The sequence below is a fragment of the Leopardus geoffroyi genome, chromosome E3 (genome assembly GCF_018350155.1).
Source record: "Leopardus geoffroyi isolate Oge1 chromosome E3, O.geoffroyi_Oge1_pat1.0, whole genome shotgun sequence".
Lineage (NCBI taxonomy): Eukaryota > Metazoa > Chordata > Mammalia > Carnivora > Felidae > Leopardus > Leopardus geoffroyi.
Genome location: NC_059340.1, coordinates 684825 through 707382, shown reverse-complemented (window position 1 = coordinate 707382; position 22558 = coordinate 684825). Strand labels below are relative to the sequence as shown.

At 62.4% G+C, this 22558-nt stretch overlaps 1 protein-coding gene across 2 annotated transcripts in view; it reads left to right on the top strand.

Annotated features, from left to right (window-relative positions):
- Window positions 1-22558, top strand: part of ADAP1 (ArfGAP with dual PH domains 1) — a 51722-nt gene that overhangs the window by 17295 nt on the left and 11869 nt on the right. For both annotated transcript variants that reach the window (XM_045460705.1, XM_045460706.1), the window contains exons 2-4: window positions 10224-10354; window positions 15534-15625; window positions 18842-18924. In XM_045460705.1, the coding sequence (XP_045316661.1) occupies window positions 10224-10354; window positions 15534-15625; window positions 18842-18924 (306 nt within the window). The remainder of the gene's footprint in view (window positions 1-10223; window positions 10355-15533; window positions 15626-18841; window positions 18925-22558) is intronic.

The window sequence follows — 22558 nt, the reverse complement described above, 5'->3', positions numbered from 1 at the left end:
GTGGTGCGCTCGCTGGGGCTGCTGTGAGCCTACTGTGCGCAGGCCCCTCACAGAGGCGGGCCGGCCGGCCTCCGAGTGGCACTCAGCCGCCATCCTGTGTGACCACAGAGGGGACATTTGGGCAGGATCTTCGCTAGGCAGACGGCACCCCCACACAGTGCTGTGGAATCATTAGCCTGAGGCTTGGCGGGGGATACTGCACTCTGCATCTTGGGTCAAAGTACCCCTCTTGCTGGATCAAGCCCCGCTCCAGACCCTGCCGGCCTGGAAGACGGGCCCCAGGCTTCTGCTTCCTTCTCCCCAGCGGTCCAGCCCAGTCCCGCCTCCTGCCGGCGCTTCTCCTGGCGGCCTTGGCCTTGGTTCAACGCAGAGCTCATCTGTGGGGTGCGGTGAGGGCTCCCCAGGCGGGGAACCTCTGTCCCGTCTGTTACGGGTTTGCGAGGCGAAGGCGTATGCGGAGTCTGGACTCCTCTTCCACACTGCCCCGCCCCAGGAGGGGAGGCCGGACGGGTGGTGGGCAGTCCGTCACCTCCAGGGATGGAGGACGGGCGGGCCTCGCTGGGTGGGATCCCAGCTCTGCCCAGCCTGTGCCTGTCACTGGTCGTCTTGCTTCTCCGGGCCTGAGGTTTAGGACCCGGGGGAGGCCGCGAGCCCCTGCGCCCATCGTGACGTGAGGGTGTTCAGAGAGGCCTGGGGTCCCCGCACCCCCCCTCCTGCCCCTGGAAGGGTCGGACCCAAATGTGAAGTCAGTCCTCTAGTGGGTTTCCACGGGTGCTGGGAGCCCTGCCCGGAGGCGGGGCCCCTGTGCCCACCCCCCTGTGTCCCTGTGGACCTGCCACACGGCCCCCTGGGAGGCCACCCCCGCCCCCAGGACCTCTTTCCCTCTCCCCTGCCTGGTCCCACACCCGTGCCGCTTCCCACGCTCCTGGCACCTGCCTGTGCTGAACAGGGTCCGGGCGGGCTCTGGGAGACAGGTGCCAGCCTGGTCCAGCTCTGCCGCTGTGTGACCTCAGGCGAGTGTGTGACCCTCTCTGGGCTTTATATGCCTTGTTCTCTAGAAGTGGACTACTAGTAGGATGGGCAGAGCTACGGGACCAGGTGGGACAACGTACTTGATCTTTAGCCCCAAGCGAGTGTGACGGGCGTTAGTGCCCCTACCCCAGGTGGACGACATGGCCAGCACGTTCCTGCTTCCTGCTCCAAGGTCAGGCCGCTGGACGGGCCCACCTACAGCAGGTCCCTGCCTGCCCCGCAGAGCAGGGCGCACCGGGGTGAGGGGCCCTGATTTCTCTGCTTCTCCGGTGTCCGGGGTAGGGCTGGGGTCTAGACACACCTCCGCTTTCTTAAATTCACCTTCACCGAGGCGTGAGTTACACACAAGAAAGCGCACCCCCTCTAAGAGTGCCGGCATGCTGGGGGGAGAGGCTGGAGGGCGGGCTGCCCTGGCCCCAGAGCTCCCGCGCCCGTCCCGCTTCCCGGATGGCCAGCCAGGCACTACCCGTGCCAGGTACCGCCCGCACGTCGCCTCTGCTGGGTCGATTCCCTCTGCCTCTCTCTCTGATGGAGTTCTTTTCTTCTGAGTTCGAACAGTTCTTTGTGTACTTTGGACGCAAGTCCTTCGTCAGATACACGATCTGCAAAACGTCCCCGGTGCGGCCGGCCTCAACCGGTGTCTTTCAAAGAGCAGATCTTTCTTGGGGCGCCTGGGTGGCTCGGTCGGTTAAGCGTCCGACTTCGGCTCAGGTCATGATCTCGCGGTCCGTGGGTTCGAGCCCCGTGTCGGGCTCTGTGCTGACAGCTCAGAGCCTGGAGCCTGCTTTGGATTCTGTGTCTCCCTCTCTCTGACCCTCCCCTGTTCATGCTGTGTCTTTCTCTCTCTCAAAAATAAATAAACGTTAAAAAAAAAAAAAATCAAAGAGCAGATCTTTCCAAAAATTCTGATGAAGCTTGACTTACTTGTTTAATTTTTTCAGTTTTCTGAGGCTAACAAGGCTTTGCCTAACCCAAGGCCCCAAAGGCCTCTCTCCTTTTCTTTGGCAAGTTCCTTGGCTCTGGGTCTTACCGTTGGCACTGCGATGCGTCGCGAGTGACTTTTCGTACGTGGCAGGGGGTGTGGATGGCGGTTTAACATTTTTGCAGATGTTTTCCAACTGTTCTGGCGCGATGTGCTGAAACGTTCTTCTTTCTTCCCGGAATTGCCTTTACACCTTTGTCAACAATGCGTGTGGACTGTTTCTGGGTCTCTATTCTGTTCCACTGAAACCAAGTAGCGTTTGTCCCTTTTCCGGGTTGTTTTGGCTACTCTACGTCCCCTGTAGTTGCACGTGAATTTTAGAATCGGGTTGTGAATCTGTATTTTAAAATCCTGCTGGGGGCGCCTGGGTGGCGCAGTCGGTTAAGCGTCCGACTTCAGCCAGGTCACGATCTCGCGGTCCGAGAGTTCGAGCCCCGTGTCGGTCTCTGGGCTGACGGCTCAGAGCCTGGAGCCTGTTTCCGATTCTGTGTCTCCCTCTCTCTCTGCCCCTCCCCCATTCATGCTCTGTCTCTCTCTGTCCCAAAAGAAATAAATAAACGTTGAAAAAAAAAAAATTAAAAAAAAAAAATCCTGCTGGAACTCTGATTGGGATCATTGAGTCTCTAGGTTAGTTTAGAGAGAATTTTCATCTTCATGATATTGAGTCTTTCAACCCAGGAAAACTGTATCTCTGCGTACGTATTTAGGCGGTCTGTGATTTATCCCAGCAACACTTTGTAGTGTCCAATGTGCTGTTTTGCATATCTTTTGTCATTTTACCTGTAGGTATTTCATTTTTTCAATGCTTCTGTAACAGTGTTTTTAACTTTTCATTGTAGTAAAACACATAAACGTAAAACTTACTGTTGTACCCTCTTTTTTAAAAATTATTTTAAACGTTTATTCATTTTTGAGAGACAGAGCACGAGCAGGGAGGAGGAGGGCAGAGAGAGAGGGAGACATAGAATCCAAGGACTCCAGGCTCCAAGCTGTCAGCACAGAGCCCGATGCGGGGCTCAAGCTCACGAGCCGTGAGATCGCGACCTGAGCCGAAGTCAGGCGCTCAGGTGCCCCTACCCTCTTTAGGTATAGTTCAGTTGCATTTAAAATATTCACATTGTCGGGGCGCCCAGGTGGCTCAGTCGGTTGAGCGTCCGACTTCAGCTCGGGTCACGATCTCACGGGTCGTGAGTTCGAGCCCTGCGTTGGGCTCTGTGCTGACGGCTGGGACTCTGGAGCCAGCTTCAGACCCTCTGTCTCCCTCTCCCTGCCCCTCCCACTCACATCTCTCTCTTTCTCTCAAAAATAAACATTTAACATAAAGTAAAAAATTAAAAAACGTTCACGTTGTACAACAATCTCTAGAATGTAAATGGTATTTTTATTTTTTATTTATTTATTTATTTTTTCAACGTTTATTTATTTTTGGGACAGAGAGAGACAGAGCATGAACGGGGGAGGGGCAGAGAGAGAGGGAGACACAGAATCGGAAACAGGCTCCAGGCTCTGAGCCATCAGCCCAGAGCCCGACGCGGGGCTCGAACTCACGGACCGCGAGATCGTGACCTGGCTGAAGTCGGACGCTTAACCGACTGCGCCACCCAGGCGCCCCGGTATTTTTATTTTTTTTTAAGTTTATTTAATCTCTGGACCCAACACGGGGCTCCAACTCATGACCTGAGGTCAAGTCACACGCTCTTTCAACTGAGTCAGCCAGGTGCCCCGTAGGTGGTGTTTTTAAGCGGTCAGTTTCCAGCTGCTTATTGCTGATATATATGAATATAATTGATTTTTGTATATTTTATATCTTGCAGCCTTATTTATATATTTTTTAACATTTATTTACTTTAGAGAAAGAGAGACAGTGTGAGCAGGGGAGGGAGGGAGGGAGAGAGAGAGAGAGAGAGAGAGAGACGCAGAATCTGAAGCAGCTCCAGACTCTGAGCTCTCAGCACAGAGCCTGATGTGGGGCCTGAACCCACAAACCGTGAGATCATGACCTGAGCTGAAGTCGGACGCTTAACCGACGGAGCCCCCCAGGAGCCCCAGTCTTGCAACTTTACTAGTTATAGTAGTGTTTTTGTGGAATCCATCAGATTTTCTACATTGATACTCATGTTGTGTGTGAATGAAAGAGGTTTTGTTTCTTTCTTTCCACCCTGGAAGCCTTTTCTTTTGTCACTGCCTTATCGCAGTGACTAGAATCTCCAGTTCAGTTTTTAATTAGAAGCGATTAGAACAGACCTTCCCGTCTTGGTCCTGATTTTAGGGGGAAACATTCAGTCTTCTTCCGTTAGGTATGATGTCGGCTGTAGGTGTTTCATAGAAGCTTGTGTACCGAGTTAGGAAAGGTCCCCTCCGTTCCTAGTTTTCTGAGAATTTTGATCGGGATGTTACATTTTGTCACGTGTTTTTTTCCGGACCTACGAGACAGTCCTGTGAATTTTTAACCTGTGAACATGGCGAATTACGTTGACCGGTTTCCAGATGCGAAGGCAGCTCTTCATTCCTGGCATAAATCCCTGGAGGCGTGGTCTGTGTCCTGTCTCTGTTACTGGGTGTGACGATCTTCCTGTGCACGTGTCTGCCTTTCGCCTTGGTGAGCACGTGGGAGTGAGAATGCTGGTTTACGGGGGAGAGAAGTTTACTTCTGCGAGCAGCCGCCAAACCGTGTTCCAAAGTGAGTCGAAGCCACTTATCCTCCTGCGGGTGACGTATGAGGGTACCAGCCTCCCTGCACCCTCGTCACACGGGGGTCCAGTCTTCTACGTTGTAGCTTTTCTGGTGGATGCGTAACGGCATTTCGTCACCAACGCTTTTCTCAAAAGGTACGACCAACATCCTGTTCCTCGAGCGATAGCCTCTAACACACGTGATGTACCTGATTTTGTCTTTTGTGTTTTTTTTTTTTTTAATCTCTGTACCCAACGTTGGGCTCGAGTTCGTGACCCTGAGATCAAGAGTCAGATGCTGTGCTGACCGAGCCAGCCAGGCGCCCCGGTTTCTGTCTTTGTTCCTCTGCGAAAGGCTTAGTGTCCCCATTTCTTAGAGTCAGACTTCCTTGAGCCCCCCTTGGACGGAGCCCTCCTGTGTGCGGGCGTGCACACGGGGCGTGTCCCCCCACACGTGCCAGACGGGCAGGCTTGCAGGGAGCCTTAAGTTGTGTACCAGTGGGTCCTCACGTCAGTCGTGAGATGTCGGGCCCATCTGTAGCCGCTCCTTAAACCCAGAAGCCTTGTTGTCAGAGATGATTGTTCGCAGTGACGGGAAGCACCCCTCCGATCACAGGTCCTCCCTGGGCTCACATCTGTGTCTCGCCCCTTTTCCCTCTAATGCGGGGCTTGGCAAACGTTTTCTTTTTTTAAATTTTTTTTTTTTCAACGTTTATTTATTTTTGGGACAGAGAGAGACAAAGCATGAACGGGGGAGGGGCAGAGAGAGAGGGAGACACAGAATCGGAAACAGGCTCCAGGCTCTGAGCCATCAGCCCATAGCCTGACGCGGGGCTCGAACTCACGGACCGTGAGATCGTGACCTGGCTGAAGTCAGACGCTTAACCGACTGCGCCACCCAGGCGCCCCACGTTTTCTTTTTCTTTTCTTTTTGTGTCTTAACCTCTACATCCAACATGGGGCTCGAACTCACAACCCCAAGATCGAGAGTTGGTATTCTTCTGCTGAGCCAGGCAGCAAATGTTTTCTTAAAGGGCCAGATCGGAAATTTTTCGGGCTCTGCTGGCCACCCCTTCTCTGTCACGACCACTCAACTCTGCTGGGTTATTGCAGAAGGACCCATAGACTAAATGATCGACGTGGCCGCGTGCCAATAAAACTTTATTTACAAAACACTGGGCCCGAGGGCTGCAGCTTGCTAATCCCCGCCAAAGTGTTCTGCGAACAGATGTTCCAGGCCGGGACGCTGCGTAGGATGGTCGGGCAGGGGCATCTGGTGGTCTTTGTTCAGCCAGTCTCAGAATGTACACACGAGTGGATGAAGGCCGTGAGGAGGGAGGCCTGGGCTAGAGGTCCACTCTCAGAGCAGACGTCCCCGGGTGGTGAAAAGTGGGGGTCTCTCCTGCACCCCGGTGATTCTCCCAGTTGGACCCGTTTTGTAGGTGTCTGTTACTGTCCCATCTTACAGATGAGGAGGGTGAGGCCCGGAAGGGGTGCTGCTCACCCGAGACTCTGTACCTGCTGGGTAGTCTGTGTGCAGCCGTGGACGGAGCAGCTCCGTGAAGGTCTCTGGGGAAGGCACAGCCGAGTGGTGAGCTGGGACTCTCCCCTTCCTGGGACCTGTGCTGGTCCTCGCCACTCGTTCTCCGGGACAGCGTTTCACTGCAAGCCGTGAGCCCCGCTGCAGCTCCCTTCTTCCCCGCGAAGCCCCTGTGCTCTGCACGCTCCCCGCCTGCCCGCGCATCCTCGGCGAACGTGGGCCGGTGAGGTGGGGGACGAGGCCTTGATTCTCTCTTGGAAGTGGGACTGCGCGTAGGGCTGTTGGGTGGCTCATTCATCATGAACTCTTGGGCCCCTGGTTTTGGCCAGGTTCTGTGCTGGGTCCTGGGGGCCCCAATGAATGGGGAGACGGTTCGTCAGGAAGGCCAGCGGCCGTAACAGACACCCCGCATCTCAGAGACCACACTTGTCATTTGTCATTTGCCTGTAACACAGAGCTTTGCAGGGGTGCCCGGTCCCAGCTCTCCCGGGTCTCTCTGCTGCAGACAGTGCCTCGGGGGCCCAGGCTCCTCCCGCTATGGCCTCCACCCCTCCGCCCTTCTCAGAGCCCCCCCCCCCCCCCCCGTCACCAGCCAAGGACGGAGACATGAGCACCATGGGTGGGTGGTGGCTGTCGGCCAGGCCCAGAGGGACACGGGTCCATCCGATCACGTTCCCCGGGCCAGAACCCCAGCCACGCCGAACTTCCAGGAGACTGGGAAGTGAGCTCCGACCCCGGGGAGCTGGAGAAACAGAGGCTGCCGAGCCCCAATGGTTTGTGCCGCAGACCCTCGTCCCGGGGGCCGAGGAGATTACCATCCGAACCGGGACATATCTGAGGGTGAACGGAGGAGCCGTTAGTAATCCCTGGGACAGGCAGCGTGGCCTGGACGCATGTGCCGCTGCACGACAAGTGCCCTTAACCGAGCACTCTGCACCCGGCTGTTCCACCTGAATGCTCTGCGTGCCCATTTTGCACGCCAGAAACAGGCCCAGAGCAGGTCAGTGACTTGCCTTGGGACGCCCAGCTGAGAAGGGTGGGAAGGGAGGGGGACCCGGGCCATCTGGCTGCGGGGGGGTCTGCTCAGCTCTGCAGTGCGTGTGACGGGGCCACGGGGTCCTCCCTGGTGAGCGGCCAGTGGGGCAGCTCAGGCGGGCGGGGGCCCACGTCTCTCCTGAGTACGAATGCGGGAGGGCGGGAGGGAGCCGTGGCTGTGGGAGAAAGCCCGCCACCCTGCCCTGGTATGATTTTCCGCTGCTGGGCGGGCCCCTCCGGCCGGGCAGCAACGCCAGGGGACCCAGCCCGGCTGGCGGCCGAGTCCGCGGCCCGCGAGGATCTTCCCTGCTCACATTCTCTCCTGCCGGACGAGTTCCTCATTTCCTGGTGGGGCAGCATTTTCGAAAAGAGGGAGCGGCTCCTGGGGCCCAGGGAGGGTGGGTGCCTCCAGGAGGGCCGCCAAGGGTGGGCTGTGCCCACGGCACAGGGGTGCGTGGGGCGGGGGCCTGGCGGGGGGCAGACCGGGGGCGGGACTTCCAGGTGCCCCTCGCAGCAGCCGGGCGGTTTCTCGAGAATGACACCAGAATGCAGGGAGAGGGTATTCTGAGAAGAGCGGGCAGCCCGCGCTCGTTCTCTGCGAGTTGTCCACGTCCCCACGTTCCTGTGAAGGCTCGGGTCACGTGTGGCGGTCTTCTGTCTGCGTGCTGCCAAGAGCCCTTGGGCCGGAGGTGGGTCTGTGTCTCTCCGACCCCTGCCCGGGGTTTCCTTCTGCCCCCCGGGCCCCGGGGAGGCGCAGAGCCGGGGCACGTGGCCTTCCCCCCACCCGAGCTCCCCGCGGCCCACTCCCGGGGCCCCCGACATGCCCGGCCTGCCTGCTCCACGGTCCCGGCACGTTGGAGGCCTGGCCTCTGGCCGCAGCCAAGCCTCGTCCCCAGGTCAGTGCTCAGGGCGGCAGGGGTGGTGGCCTGTGCCCTGGCGTCCCCCAAGCCGTCACCCTGGAGCAGTGGAAAGGAGCTCGTGGCTGTGGGGGCAGCGTAGGCATCTGGGTACCGAATGTGGGTGCGGCCGGGCTGCTGGGAGGGGGCTCGTGGCACCCGTCCACGCGCAGCGGCCCCGACAGCACACGAGAAACAGGGAAGGAACTAAGTGTCGGGACCGGCAGATGCCGCGAAGAACCCAGAGGGCGTTATGATGGGGACGCGCGGGGGGTCCCTCGAGCTGGTGTTCGGGAGGCCTGCGAGGGTGACATTTGCCCTGAGGTGTGGGAGGGATGGGGCGGGCCGGGCGTGGGGAGGAGCCCGGAGAGGGGGGGAAAAGTCCCCTGTGGGTTCCAAGCAGAAAGCTGGTGATGTTCTGGTTTCCGGGGTGGCGGCCTGTGGGCGGAGCTGGCAGAAGGGCCCCGGGGGTGGTGGGGTGGGGGGAATGGATGGAGGGGACGTGTGGGAGGACGGGTGTGCCTGTCTGCTCCGCGCCTCTGCTCACAGCTCTTCTGGGGGGGCGGGGGTGGCGAGGCTCCCAGAGCCGAGGCTCTGAGGCCTCGGGCTCCCTGGGCTGCGCCCTTCGTGGGAGCCTCTGGGTCGGCGACCCCGGGACAGACAGGAGGTGGGGGGGCCGGGGCTCCTGGTGGTCTCAGAGCGCCGGCCAGGAGCCTGTGTCTGTGCGTGGGGTCACCTCCCCGTCCCGCACCGCCCCAGACCCACCGGGACCCCCATCCTGCACCAGCCACCCACACCCCCACCCCATAAGCACCTGTGGGGACCAGGAGGGAGGGCTCGGAGGCCCCGCCCCTCAGACAGTCGGCCCGGGGGCCGCAGGGCCCTCGGGATGACGTGGCTGTTCTCCTGAAACTTCTCTATTCTGGGCGCCGCTTAGAAGCAGCCTGCCTCCCCGGCCCGCACTTCCTCTGCTAGACCTCAGCTCAGCACCCCGTGGGCGCCGTGGGGACGGGGACGCCGCGAGCTAGGCTGTTAGGTTGGGAGGCCCGTGGCTGCCAGATCTGGTGCTTCTTGTCCCCGTGCTCAACTGCCCAGCCTCCCGGCCGCCTGTGTCCCTTTCGGGTCTCGCTGTCGGCCAGCCCTCGTCCCCCCAGACGGGCGGGAGGGGGCGGGGCCGGCTGCCCTGGGGCAGCGAGAGTCCGGGCGGGCACGGGGGACCCCAGGGCCCCCGGTGCCCCTTCACAGCCCCCGCACCTGCCCACTCGCACACGTGTGCACACCCACATCTGCCCACTCACATGTGTGTGCACACATGAGCTCTCACGCACTCACACATGCACGCCCCCTGCAGACACGCCCCTGGCACAGAGCCGTGGGCCTGTGGCTGGGCCTGTGGTGTCTGCGGAGGGGCTCTGGCCCTCCTGGCCTCTTGATCGAGCCGGCTGATCCAGAAGCTTCCCTTAAAAGTGGAAGGTGTCTCAGAGGCTGCCGCCCCTTCTGAGAGCTGGCTCTGAGGCTCGGTCCTTCCAGCCCCCGGCCCCGCGCGCTGTTACCAGGCTGGGGCGTGCGCCACAGGAAGGACAATCCTGGAGGCACCGTCGGTGCCCCGAGTGAACAAGGGTCACGTTCCGCCACGCTGGCCTGCCGTGGCTCAACGCGAACTGGCAAACCTGCGGAAAAGTGGACCCGCGCCCCTGACCGGGTCAAGGGCCATCCGCATACGCACGTGGCTGTTGCACCGAGCGAGACGTCGGGGTGTGTCCGAGCGCGTGGGCGCGTGGCCAGGCCAGCGTCCCCGTCACGCCCGGCGCACTTGGTGCCGATTGAATGTCGCTGTCGAGCACGTCTCCGTGGCCGCGGCGCGTCCGCTCGGGCGTCTGTGGAGCTGGGACTTCGGGGGTGGGGCCGCTCACCTGTGGCTGGTGGCAGGGACCCCGCGCGGGGCACAGAGCCGGTGCGCCCCGGGGACCTCCTCGCTGGTCTCCCGTCGCACAGGTGGAGAGACTGAGGCCACAGAGAGGCCCGGCCGAGCTCCAGCCCCTGAGGGTCTCGCCTTTGCCTTCCAGATCCCGACTGGGCCTCCTACACCCTGGGGGTGTTCATCTGCCTGAGCTGCTCGGGAATCCACCGGAACATCCCCCAGGTCAGCAAGGTGAAGTCGGTCCGCCTGGATGCCTGGGAGGAGGCCCAAGTGGAGGTAGGGCCCCGAGGGCATGGGGCTGCGGGGAGGGGGTTGGAGGAGCCCCTGTGGTCCGGCTGCACCCCCCACGGGGCCCTCGGCCCGGCCCCCTGGGTCACAGACACCTCGAAGTGGCCACCCCCGGTGTTCCCGGCTCCTGGCTGTGGCTGGCACTGTGAGGGGGGAGCGGTGGGGGGCCGGGGGTTGAGGAGTGGGGGGTGGGGGGGAGGGGAAGAGAGGTGAGGGCAGAGGGCAGGGTGGTGGTGCGGGGAGCCCAGGGCGCTGGGGGCAGGGAGGGGTGGGCGGGGCAGGGGAACGGGCTTATGGGGTGAGCAAGGCCTTCGTGTCCTGTGCTGTCCGCCCCCCACTTTGCCCTTTCGAAGCACACAGCTCAGCCGTTTCCGGTGGGTCCACGGTCAGGCCACCGTCACCGAAGTCACTGAGGGCATCTCACGCCCGACAAGGGAACCTGTGCTCCTCGCCGTCCGGTCCAGGCCGAGTGCTGTCCGTAGCCTCTGCGTCTCCACAGACGTGGCTGTCGTGGGCATTTTCGTGAAAGGGCGCAGGCGGCAGGTGGCCTTGGCCTCCGCCGCTTTCCCTGAGTGCCACGTGGCCAGGCTCCGCCCGCCTGGTAGCGCCTGTCAGGGCTTGGGCCTTTCTGTGGGGGACGACGTCTGCTGCGTGGACCGGCCTTGTTCGGTCTGCCCGTCCACCTGCCCACGAGCACCTGGGGCGCCGCGGTTTGGTACCGGGCCCCGTGCCCACAAGGAGTGCTGTGACCGAGCGTGGCCCCCGTCTTGCCCGCCGGGGCGGAGTCACCCCTCCGGTGGAGAATCGTGGTTCATGGAACCAGGCCCCTGGACAGACACGCCAGCTCTGCCTTTCCCCACCCCCTGGGACCGCCAGGCCACCGCGGGACCCGTGGCAGGTCCTGGAACCTTAATTCCTGCACGTGGGAGGTCACGTGACTGTGATTCCGGGAGACTGCGCGTCACCCGCACACCCTGGCCCCGGGACCCTCCTCTGCTGTGTCCCTGCGGGATCGTGGTTTTCCTTTTTTTTTTTTTTTTTTTAACGTTTATTTATTTTTGGGACAGAGAGAGACAGAGCACGAACGGGGGAGGGTCAGAGAGCGGGAGACACAGAATCCGAAACAGGCTCCAGGCTCTGAGCCGTCAGCACAGAGCCCGACGCGGGGCTCGAACCCACGGACCGCGGGATCACGACCTGAGCCGAAGTCGGCCGCTTAACCGACGGAGCCACCCAGGCACCCCTAATGTTTATTTTTGAGAGAGAAAGACCAAGGGCGATCAGGGTAGGGGCAGACAGAGAGGGAGACACAGAATCCGAAGCAGGCTCCAGGCTCTGAGCCATCAGCACAGAGCCCGACGCGGGGCTCGAACCCACGGACCGCGGGATCACAACCTGAGCCAAAGTCGGCCGCTTAACCGACGGAGCCACCCAGGCGCCCCTATGGCATTTTGTATCATGAGTGACGCTGAGCGTCCGTGGCGCGGGTTAGCGTCCTCTGCGTCTCATCCGTGGCCTCCCGTTGGCGCCCTGGCTGACACCTTGTTAGCTGTTTCGTTTTCTCGTGTTCTTCCACGTTTGGGGGTCTGACCCTTCGAGACAGTATGGCCCGCCGGTTCGCGCTGCCTGTTGGCTCTGCTCGTGCTGTGTGCAGTGGAAACTTTTTTACTTTGGTGGAGTCAAAATTATCAGCGTTTTGTGGTTTTCGGGTCTCTGGGTACATAGAGGGGCCCCCTCTGCCCCAGGCTTCTTTTGACTCACAAGGGCGTTACTGAGACGCAGCTCTCACACCAGGCCACTCGCCCTTGTGAGGTGTGAACGGACGCGATTTCACCGCGTTTCCGGCTGCGTAACCGGCCCCACTGCCTGATTTTGGAACATTTTCCCAAAATAAACCCTGTGCCCCTCAGCGGCCCCTCCCCCTTCCCTCCACGACCCCCACCCCAGCCCCTACTGGAAGTAACATCTGCTTTTCTGTCCCGATACGTCTTCTGGGCGGGTCATGTCAGTGGACCGCCCCCTCCCCCCGCCCCCGTCCCCGTGGCCTCTGTGACTTCCTTCCCCCGCGGAGCACCGTGTGTTCAGGGTTCAGCCACGTGGCCGTGGGCATCGGCGCCACAAGCCCCTTTATCGTGGACTGCTTCCCGCTGTGTGGACAGGCCACATTCGACTCGCCCGTCCATCGGTGACTCTTGGGCTGCGTGACTCCCTCGGCTCCCACGGGAAGTGCTGCTGCGAACAGTCACGGGCAGGGGTCGCCTTCCTCCGGGCAGGGCCTGGACTCGCTGTGCCTTACGGGGCTCTCTGTTTGACACCTGGGGGCCTCCCAGGGGGTCCAGGACAGGTGCACGTGGCCCCTGGCAGTGCACTGCGGTCCCCGGGCCCCCAACGCATCGTACCGCCTGCCTCTGATTCTAGACGCCCTCGTGGGCGCCAGGCGGTCAGCATCTCCGCGTACGCCGGCCGGCTTGTCTGCGTACGTGCTCCACAGAGACGTCCACGCAAATCCTTTACCAATTTTTTGGGTGTCTGGGTGGCTCAGTTCGCTAAGCGTCCGACTTCGGCTCAGGTCATGATCTCACGGTCCGCGGGTTCGAGCCCCGCGTCGGGCTCTGTGCAGCTCAGGGCCTGGAGCCCGCTTCGGATTCTGTGTCTCCCTCTCTCTCTGACTCTACCCCTCTCACACTGTCTCTCTTTCTCTCTCAAAGGTGAAAAAATATTAAAAAAAAAAAAAAGAAATTTATATTCTTAAAGAGCTATATACGTATATATTTCTTATTACTGAGGTGAAAACCACATAACAGAAAACCCACCATTTTATTTTTTTTTTTACGTTTATTTATTTATTTTGAGAGAGAGAAAGAGAGCAGGAGCACGAATGGGGGAGGGGCAGAGAGAGAGAGGGAATCCCCAGCAGACTCCACGCTGTCAGCACAGAGCCCGACGCGAGGCTCGAACTCATGAACTGTGAGATCATAACCTGAGTCAAAATGAGTCTGACACGTGACTGAGCCGCCCCAGCGCCCCCAAACCCGCCATTTAAAAAAAATTTTTTTTTTTCAACGTTTATTTATTTTTGGGACAGAGAGAGACAGAGCATGAACGGGGGAGGGGCAGAGAGAGAGGGAGACACAGAATCGGAAACAGGCTCCAGGCTCTGAGCCATCAGCCCAGAGCCCGACGCGGGGCTCGAACTCCCGGACCGCGAGATCGTGACCTGGCTGAAGTCGGACGCTCAACCGACTGCGCCACCCAGGCGCTCCCCAAACCCGCCATTTTAAAGGGAGCTGTGTGATGGCGTCTGCCACGTTGACGTTGTCTGTTTCCAAGTATTCCCGTCACGTCCAAGACCCAGTGCCACCGGCCCCGCGGCCACGCGCTGTGCCCTTCTCGCCCGGCTGCCGTCATTTAGCACCACACTTGCACTCTCGATGGCGTCCTTTGGAGCACAGTTGTTGATTCTGAAGTTCCACTGTTGTCTCTGGTTGTTTGTGCTTCTGGAAAGACATCTAGGAAACCACGTCTTAACGGGAGACATTAATGGGAGATTTCCTCCTGTGTTTTCCTAACATGATTTTTAAAATTATACCATGGTTCTTACCTACTATTTTTACTGTTTAATTTTGGAAATCACAGCTTCAATTCAGCTGGAAGTTATGTCACTGAAAGGCTGCGCCATACTTTTCCTCCAATGGTTTCCGCGTTTCCTGCCCCCACTGATGATCAGCCAGTGGACGCCCCTCGCTGATGTGAGATGGGTGTTAATCCACCCTATTAAATCCACTTAATATCAGTATTAGATTCTAGCGGATCGATTTCTGGATCTTTTCTTGGTGCCATTGATTAGGCTTTCTAGTCAGTTACAGGTTTTAATATCTGGTAGGAAGAGTCTTCATTTACAGAATTTTCTAGAATATTTTTTCTTGTTAATTGTTATTTAAAAAAAATTTTTTTTAAGGTTTATGTTTTGAGAGAGACAGAGAGAGAGCGAGCGAGCATGAGCCAGGGAGGGGCAGAGAGAGAGGGAGACACAGAATCCGAAGCGGGCTCCAGGCTCTGAGCTGTCAGCACAGAGCCCGACGTGGGGGTTGAATCCACGAACCGTGAGATCATGAGCTGAGCTGAGTTGGATGCTTAACCGACTGAGCCACCCAGGCGCCCCTACCCTGCTCGTTAACTTTAAAATGAACTTTAGAACCATTGCTAGCTTTAAAAACTGCTATTCCCGTTTTGTTTTTGTTTTTGTTTTTGTTTTTGTTTTTGACAACTTCCAAAAGCGCATAGATTAACATAAGGAGGCAGCATGTTCCCACCCCTTCCAGGCACGGGTCTCTGTGCCGAGTTTTGTGCTCATCCCTCAAGAGCATGTAAGTTTTGTCTTGTGGAGACTTTGAGCATTTCTTGTGAGGCTGCTTCTTGGCTGAGGTTTCAGATACATAGAATTCTGATTTCAGAGTTCTAATTTGGTACCAGCCTTTTGCTCAAGTGTCTTACTGTTGGTGGTGTTTTCCAGTTGACCCACTTGGGTCGTCCATGGTCACGACCCGGTGGTCCCCAAAGCTCCATGCTGTTAGAAGAAAGGCTTTCCCTGGAGGCTTCGGGAAGGAGGCACGATTGGAACACAAGGGATTTCCTTTGCTCCCCTTGTCCTCAAGGCCGCTGTGCGGTCAGGCCCCTCTGGCCCCTTCCCTGCTCCCCACAGCGGCCCTGGGATGTCGTCCAACACCAGCACACCAAGCACCCTCCTCAGGGCCTTTGCACCTACTGCCCACCCACACTGCCCGTGTAAGTGCCCTGCTCCCCACTCCTGACTCCTGCTGTCCGTCCGCCTCGGGGACACGCACTTTGCTGCCCCGGGCCAGTCTCCATCTCTGGGGCCCTCGCTGTGTCCAGTTCTCGAGGGCCGCCTGCCCGTGCGGGTCAGATGAGTGGACGGCGGGCCTCGCGTGAGGCAGGGACGGGGCACCTCGGGCGGAGGGCACAGCGCTGCCGTCCCGCGGGATGTATGCAGGCCTCTCTGCCACCCTCCCCAGCACCCCATCTACCCGGAAGTGCAGGTCCTGTCCCTGCGGCCACTGCGAACCACCTTCGCTGGGACAGGAGCGGCTGGGGGTCAGCCGGCCCGGCCCCGGCCTCCGGGAGCACTGACCCTGTCCTCTCTCCGCAGTTCATGGCCTCCCATGGAAATGACGCTGCGAGAGACGCGTATGAGTCCAAAGTGCCTCCCTTCTACTACCGGCCCACGTCCTCAGACTGTCAGTAAGTCGCCGAGTGGTTTTGTCCGGGGCTGGAAGACCGGAGGGGGGGCGGGTGCGGGCCCGGGCCGGTGGCTGGGCGGTGGGGTCCTTGCTGGGGGCCCTCGAGCGCTCCCCGGGGGTCTGAGGAGGATGCTGAGAAGCTGCACCTGTGCGGCCGCCTGTCTCAGGGTGTCCCCCTGTCCCCCCGTCCCCCCACCCAAGCCAGTCATCCCCTCCCCCGGCATCGCTACACCTCCCTGCATTCCCTCCCTCCCTGGGCATCGCCGCCCGGGACGCCTCGGCCCTCTGCTCCCAGCACAGGCCTGGCCCTGGGGTGTCACCCAGAGCCGCCCCCCGCCGACCGCCTCTCCTCTTCCACGGTGGCAGCCACAGCTCAGAACGAATGGCCCTCTTTTGACAAGGGTGTTCCTGGGGGCCCGGAGGGGTTGGGTGAGTTTCTCAGGGTAACACAGATGCCAGCAGACGAGCTGGAACCAGCACTTGGGACGTGGTCTCTATGCTGGGGAGCCCTGTTCCCATGGGGGCAGGTGGGAGACCTCGTGGCCACTTGCCTGGGCGTGAGCTGCCCTTTCTTGGAAAGGAAGGTGGGGACCTGGCCCACCCACCTCCCGGGCCGGTGATATGCTGTTGGCTGCGGGTCTCTGGGGACAGGACGCCTTGCCAGGGACCCACCCCCATGCAGACACCGTGTCACATCCTGAGACCCCACTGCTTCTGGGCTCCCGGGGAAATCTGGACCCTGAGGCCACGCCAGGCCATGCATGTCCCAGTACGAATCAGCGAGGCCGGTCGGCTGTTTGTGAGACGTGATTTTATCGCCCCGGCTACAGGCTGCCCTGTGGTCTGGTTATTTGCATGTGTCCCCATATGTCCCTTCTGTCTGAGTGTATGACGAGGGACAGACTGGAACACAGGCCACGCCCTTGCCAGGACATGCTCACAGAGACCATCCCTGCCCCTTGCCGGGGCAGTGTGGTCGGGACCCATCAGGTGACTGGGCGTCCCAGGGTGGTGAGCGTGCTGACCCGGGGCAGGCCTTGCCTTCCAGAAGCTTCCGCCAGGTGGAGGTTTGTGGGAGCCGAGCCTGCCACGGCCCCCACACTCCGTGGGTGTTCAGGTCTGCCCAGGCCAAGCCCCAGAGGCCCAGGAGGGTGCAGACATCCGCAGGGGTGAGGTCCCAGCCCCTCGTGGGGAAAGCTGACCGGGGAGGTGTGGCAGCCGACCCACCAAGCTCCCTGTGGACAGCCGTGCAGCGGTAGGAGGTGTGGTGGAATCCCTTTGGAAACCGTGGGGACTCAGATGTGTACACTGCGGGGCCAGGGAGGCTCCCACGTGTCGTGAGGATGGCCTGGGGGGGGTGTGTGTCCCCCTGCCCGGGGCACGGGGCCCATGAGGAGCCATGCTCAGAAGGCCTGGGGATCAGGCCGTGTTAGTGTCAGGCGGTGACTCAGAGGGGGGCGGGACCCAGTTCCCTTCCCGTGTCGGCCCTGCTGGCCTGGCTTTCGGTCCTCACACGGCGGGAAGAAAGTCACCAGGGCCCTCCCGGTTTTCCCTCTGCTGTCAGCCAGCCCCTGGCTTCCTGTGACGTGGGCTCAGCAGGCAGCCTCGGCGGAACCTGGAGGAGCCCCCCGAGCCCTCAGCGGGCAGGGTGCCTGGCTGGCAGGGGCCCCGTGCGGGCTTCCGGGGGCCAGGGTGACGAAACCCCGGGTGCTCAGCTTTTGCAACAGAAATTCACTGTTCCCACATCCTGGAGGTCGGGGTCGAGGTGCGTGTGGGGTCCCCTGAGCCCCCTCCTCGGCTTGTACGTGGCCATCCTGTGTCTGTGCAGACTCCCCCCACCCCGAGGGCGCCCCGACCCAGGGCGACCTCATCATAACCCGTTAATCCGTCCAAACGGGGGCCAGTGCAGTGTCGGTTAGGACCCAACGTCTTTTCATGGGTGGGGGACACAGTTCATCCCTTAACGGCCTCTGAAACCAGGCGGATGAAACGCCAGGAGGTCTGGGTCTGCTGTGGGGAGGGCGGAGGGCACGGGGCAGGCGGGGGGGCGGTGAAGCCTGGCCGCCCTCAGCTCCCGAGAACGCAGAGCGGGTCTGGGGTTTCATCAGCAGCCCGAGATGGGGTGTGGGCACTGCCTCCCTCATCGCCGGGCCTCACGTGTAGCGGGAACCCCGTCGCTGCCGGCTCTCCCTGGTGCGGGAGGCCGGGCCAGATGGCCTCCGGAGGGCGGGGCCCCCTGCCGCGACACCCTGGCCGTGGGGTCCCCGGGGGCCGAGCGGCCCGGGATGCGCCTGCCAAGCAGCGTGGGGACCCCCTCCCGTGCCTGCTCCCAGGGCTTAGTCCTGTTGGTGCCGCCGGGAGCCTCTGTGCCGGGCCCGGGGAGGCCCCCGCACGCGGCAGGAAGGGCCTCCGAGCCCGAGGGCCGTGCCGGGGTCCCAGACGTGTCGTCGGATGGCCCCTTCCGAGGGGGGTCGGGCCCCAGGGGCCGCAGGGCGAGGAGGGCGAGGAAGCCGCTGCCTCGCCCGGTGGAGGGGCCGCGAGGGCCGTGGGCGCCGGGCCGTCTGGCAGGACCCACCACGGGCATGAGCGGGCGCTCCGGGCAGACGGCCCTCTGCCGCCTCTGGGGCAGCCCTCCCGGGGGGCGGTGGGCGGGCGTGCGCCTCGAGGGCCGGTGGACGGAAAGGAATGACGCCCCAGTGGGGCTGACCCAGACAGCCTCGAACCCGCCCGATTCCGAGCGGAAGTGGACTGTGGTTGGGGGCTGGGGGGGGCGCTGGTGGGCACGGGGGTCCTCTTGGGGGTGACGGCGGCATAACCTTGGGAAGGCGCCGTGAGCTGCCGAATCAGTGCTTTCGGTGGTCGCGTTACGGCCACGTGAATCAGAGCCAAGTTTTTTAGTTTTTTTTTTTTTGTAATCTCTGCCCTCGGTGCGGGGCCTTGAACTCACAACCCCGAGATCAAGAGTCGCAGGCTCCTCCGGCAGAGCCAGCCAGGCGCCCCCGAGGGCCATTTCTTCTTTTCTTAGGAGGAGGTGTTAGTGGCAGACCTGTCTGATCAGCCAATGATTTTAAAAATCAAAGCGGGCGGCCCTTCGGCCCTGCCGTCTGTAAGCGGTGGACACGCGCGCTCTCAGTGGCCGCGTGTCCGTGGGGTGCCAGGAGCCCCCACGCGCCGTGGGCCCGCTCGGCCCGGGGCTTACTCTGCCCTCCCTCCCCAGGCTCCTGCGGGAGCAGTGGATCCGGGCCAAGTACGAACGGCTGGAGTTCACCCACCCGGAGAAGCAGGAGCCGTACTCCGCAGGTAAGACCGCGCGTGTCCCTCTGTGTCTCTCTCTGTCCCTGCCTGTCTCTGTGTCTCTCCTCCCTGTCCGTGGCGCTGGCAGGCCTAACTGGTCTGGCCCGTGTCCGGTCCTCCTGACACTGAGCTGGGCGGCCCGGTGCTCAGACCCCACGGTCACCCACAGCACAGCTCCGACGGGGCTGGCGCCTCGGGGCCGCGGCGGGCACCCGAAGGGTGACCAGGTGCTGGTGGGAGGGGAGTGACGGACTCGGCCTGGGTGGGGCCGGGGCCGGAAGATGGGGCAGGGGTGATGGGAGCGGCCCTGCTGGGTTCCGGAAGTGAGGGGTGCGGGCACCAGACCGGTCCACGGCCGGAGTGTGTGGGTCCAGGCGCTGAGGTCCACGAGGGCCAGGTCCCCCCTGTGCCTCCCACCGCGGCCGCGGGGCCAGCCGGGAGTCCTCTCTGCCCGTTAGAACCCGTTCCCCCAAGCTGCTGCCACCACTGTTCCCCTGGGGAAGCGTCCCCAGCATCTCGTGCGTGTGTGAGACAGGCCAGGAGCAGGGGGTCCTCAGGAGGGACACAGCAGCGTCCCCGAGCCCGTGGCCCCACAAGGCCACGGCCGTGCAGACGGTCGCCTCTCCACCGGACCCCGCGGGGCTGGCGGAGGGCGCTGGCGTCCCGATTCCAGGGCCCACGCGGGCCGTGTGCAGCCCCCGCCCGGGTCCTCACCGGACTCCCCCTTGGGGCAAGGCCACGCTCCAAGTCACGTGGGAGGTGCTGGTGCATGGGCCTCAGAGGTCGGCCTCGGGGACCGACCCCCACAAGCCTGGGGACCCAGAGGAGCCGGAACCACGGCCCCACACGGCCTCTGGATCTCACCCGCTCACCACAGAGGCCTCCCCAGTGCCCCACACGTGCCCGCCTGGGTCTCCCAGGCGGGGGCCTCCAAGGGCACCAGGCCCCGCCGCTTCCGGTGCCCGGCTGGCCGGGTGCCCCAGACCCCAAGCCCGCGCAGCGCTCTGCTGAGACGGAGGGAGCGGCCCTCCCACCCCAGGCCGGCGTCCAGGGGGTAGGGCAGGGGCACCTGGGGGGCCGGCAACCACTGAGGAGTCCCGGCCCTGTGGTTCCTCGTCGGGCGCCCCTCCCCCAGTCCTGTGAGGACCACCAGGGGATTCCCGGGAGCACTTCCTGCCAGAAGAACACTTTCTCGGGCCCAGGGGCTGACACACCCACTGGCCATCCGAATGCAGTTTAGCCAGGCCCCTCGGAGGGGGAGGAAGGGAGATGCGGGGCTCGGGGAGGCCTCCAGCCCCGGGAGCCCGGTGAGGCCCGGGCACAGCAGAGGCAAAGCCGTGGCCACCCTGCAGCTCGGAGGGGCCACGGCGGGAGCCTGCGCCCCCAGTAGGAGGTGGGGCCGGCCGGTGACCACCGCACGTGGCCCCGGGAGGAAGGGCTCGGCACAGTTGTGTGAGGGGACGTGGGCGCCAAAGGTGCCACAGGGGAAGCGACGCCCGTGAGCCCACGGAGGGACGGGCCAGGGAGGGAGGGCCGGCCCCGGGCGGACTCCCGGCGGAGCAGGTGTGGACGGGCCCACGGCGGGGCTGAAACCCACGGGGGCTGGAGGAGGGGCGGGGTTGGCACGTCCCCCAGCGTCTTCCCGTGGACTCGGATTAGGACAGAGGGAAAGGGTGTCACTGGCCGAGAAGCTGCTGGACCCGCCTAACCCGCGGCAACCAGGCTGGACGGGGCCCCGGTGCATGGGCAGCGTGGCTTCTGTGGCCTTCTGGCCAAAGACGTAAAGCCTCTGCTCCGCCTCAGGGAGACCCCAGACAGACCTGTGTGAGGGGCCCTGACCCGAAGAGCTGACCGGCACTCTTCGAAGATGTCAAGGTCACGCCCTGCAGGGAAGACCGAGAAGCTGCTGGCGCCTTCGGGCATCGTAGGGCTGTGGGGACTCGGCGGGGCCGCCGAGAACGGGGTAGTTCATAGTGCCCTGTGGTCGCCAGGTGTGGAGTGGGCCCTGGGCTCCCGCCGGGTCACGCGCAGGCCAGGCACCGCCTGGTGCCTGGGAGCGAGGGGCGAGGGGCGGCCACACGGCCCGGGCTCCGGATGGACCCTGCACAGACAGGCACCAGGCTGGCACTCCCCACCCTTGGGCAAGGTCACGGGTGTGTAGAGATAGGGTGTCTCCACCTGCCCCACCCCAGCTCGCAGGGGTGACCCTGGTGACGGCTGCCTCCCCACCCTGTGCCCCGCCTCGAGCCAGGGACTCAATGGCCGCCTTTCACTGGGAGGACAATGCCCCCTGTTGTCCAGAGGGCCTGGCTGCCCAGGCCGCCCCCAGTCACCGACAGACACAGCACTTCCTGCCTAGGCTTCGGACCCCGTTCCTGCCGGGGCTGGGGGCGGGGGGTGGTTCGCCCCGTCTCCCTGTGTCCCCTCCTGTCTGTGCAAAGCAGGGCCGGTCCCGAGTTTGCACCCCGCCCCGCCTTTGTCCTCACTGTCACAGGATGACCCAGGGGCTCCCTGTGTGACAGAGCCCATCCCCCCGTGCCTTGGTTTCCCCATCTGTGTAGCCGGGAGGACACAGTGCTCAGCATGGGGTCGTTGTTAAGCGTCAAATAGCGTTGCATGCGGGGCAGCCAGTGGGCCTGAGGAGGCATCCCTGGGGTGGTGGCTGGTGGGGTCCCGTAGAGTGAAGGTGCTCTGGGGGGTCTGTCTGGGAGGGGGCAGGCTGACGGGCCCCTCACCCCCGCACCGACGTGGACGCGAGCGGGCCCCCACGGGGCTCGGGACTGTTGGCTGCTCCCTCGAGTATGTTGTGCATGGGGATGGGGGTGTGCGGCGTGTGGAGTTGGCCACGCGGAGGGCTGTGCTGGTCCCCCAGCGGGGCGGGGAGGGCTGCGGGAGCAGGCGGGGAGACTGGGGGGCTGGCTGGGGCCGCAGGGAGAGGGGGGCAAGGGAGGCCAGGCCTGGGACCCTGTGTCAACCTCTCAGGGTCTAGAACTTACAGGCCGGGAACCAGGTCTTGGCCCTTCTCGGGAGGAGGCTGCCGTGGGCCTCCGATTCCCTGGTGCCTCCCCGGGCCCTGTCTCTGTGCCCAGAGAACACCTCTCCACCGGGCCTCTCCCATCCTGGGAGGGCCGCCCCGGGTCTGGGCACGGGAAGCCACGTGTCCCGGCTCCAGTTAAGAAATCAAAGATACAATCCACGTATAAGCTCCGTGCCCGTGAAGGGGACAGTTCTGTGAGCCGTGACAAAGGCAGATACGGGACACTCCCGATCAACCAGGACCCTGAGGGCCATCGCCGGCCTCCCCTCCCGGCCCCCGCTCTGCCCCGGAGTCACTACGTGGGGCCAGTGACGTGGCACCTCTGGAGTGTGGCGTGACACGCCCGACACTGGCCCGCGCTGCGCCCGTCCCCGGCGCTCCTTCCCGCACAGAAAAGTGTCGTGTGCGCGGACGAGTCCCCAGCTTGTGTCCGGTTGCAGCCGCCGCGAGCGTTGTGCTGAGGCTTTCACGGGAATGTGGTTTCCGTTCTCTCTGCGTCGTGTGAGAAGCGCGTGGCGGTTCCCCGTCCGCGTCAACGAGCGGCTCTGCAGCCCCTGCGGCCGAGGCGGGGCCCAGCACCTTCTCCCCGCACGTCCAGCCCGG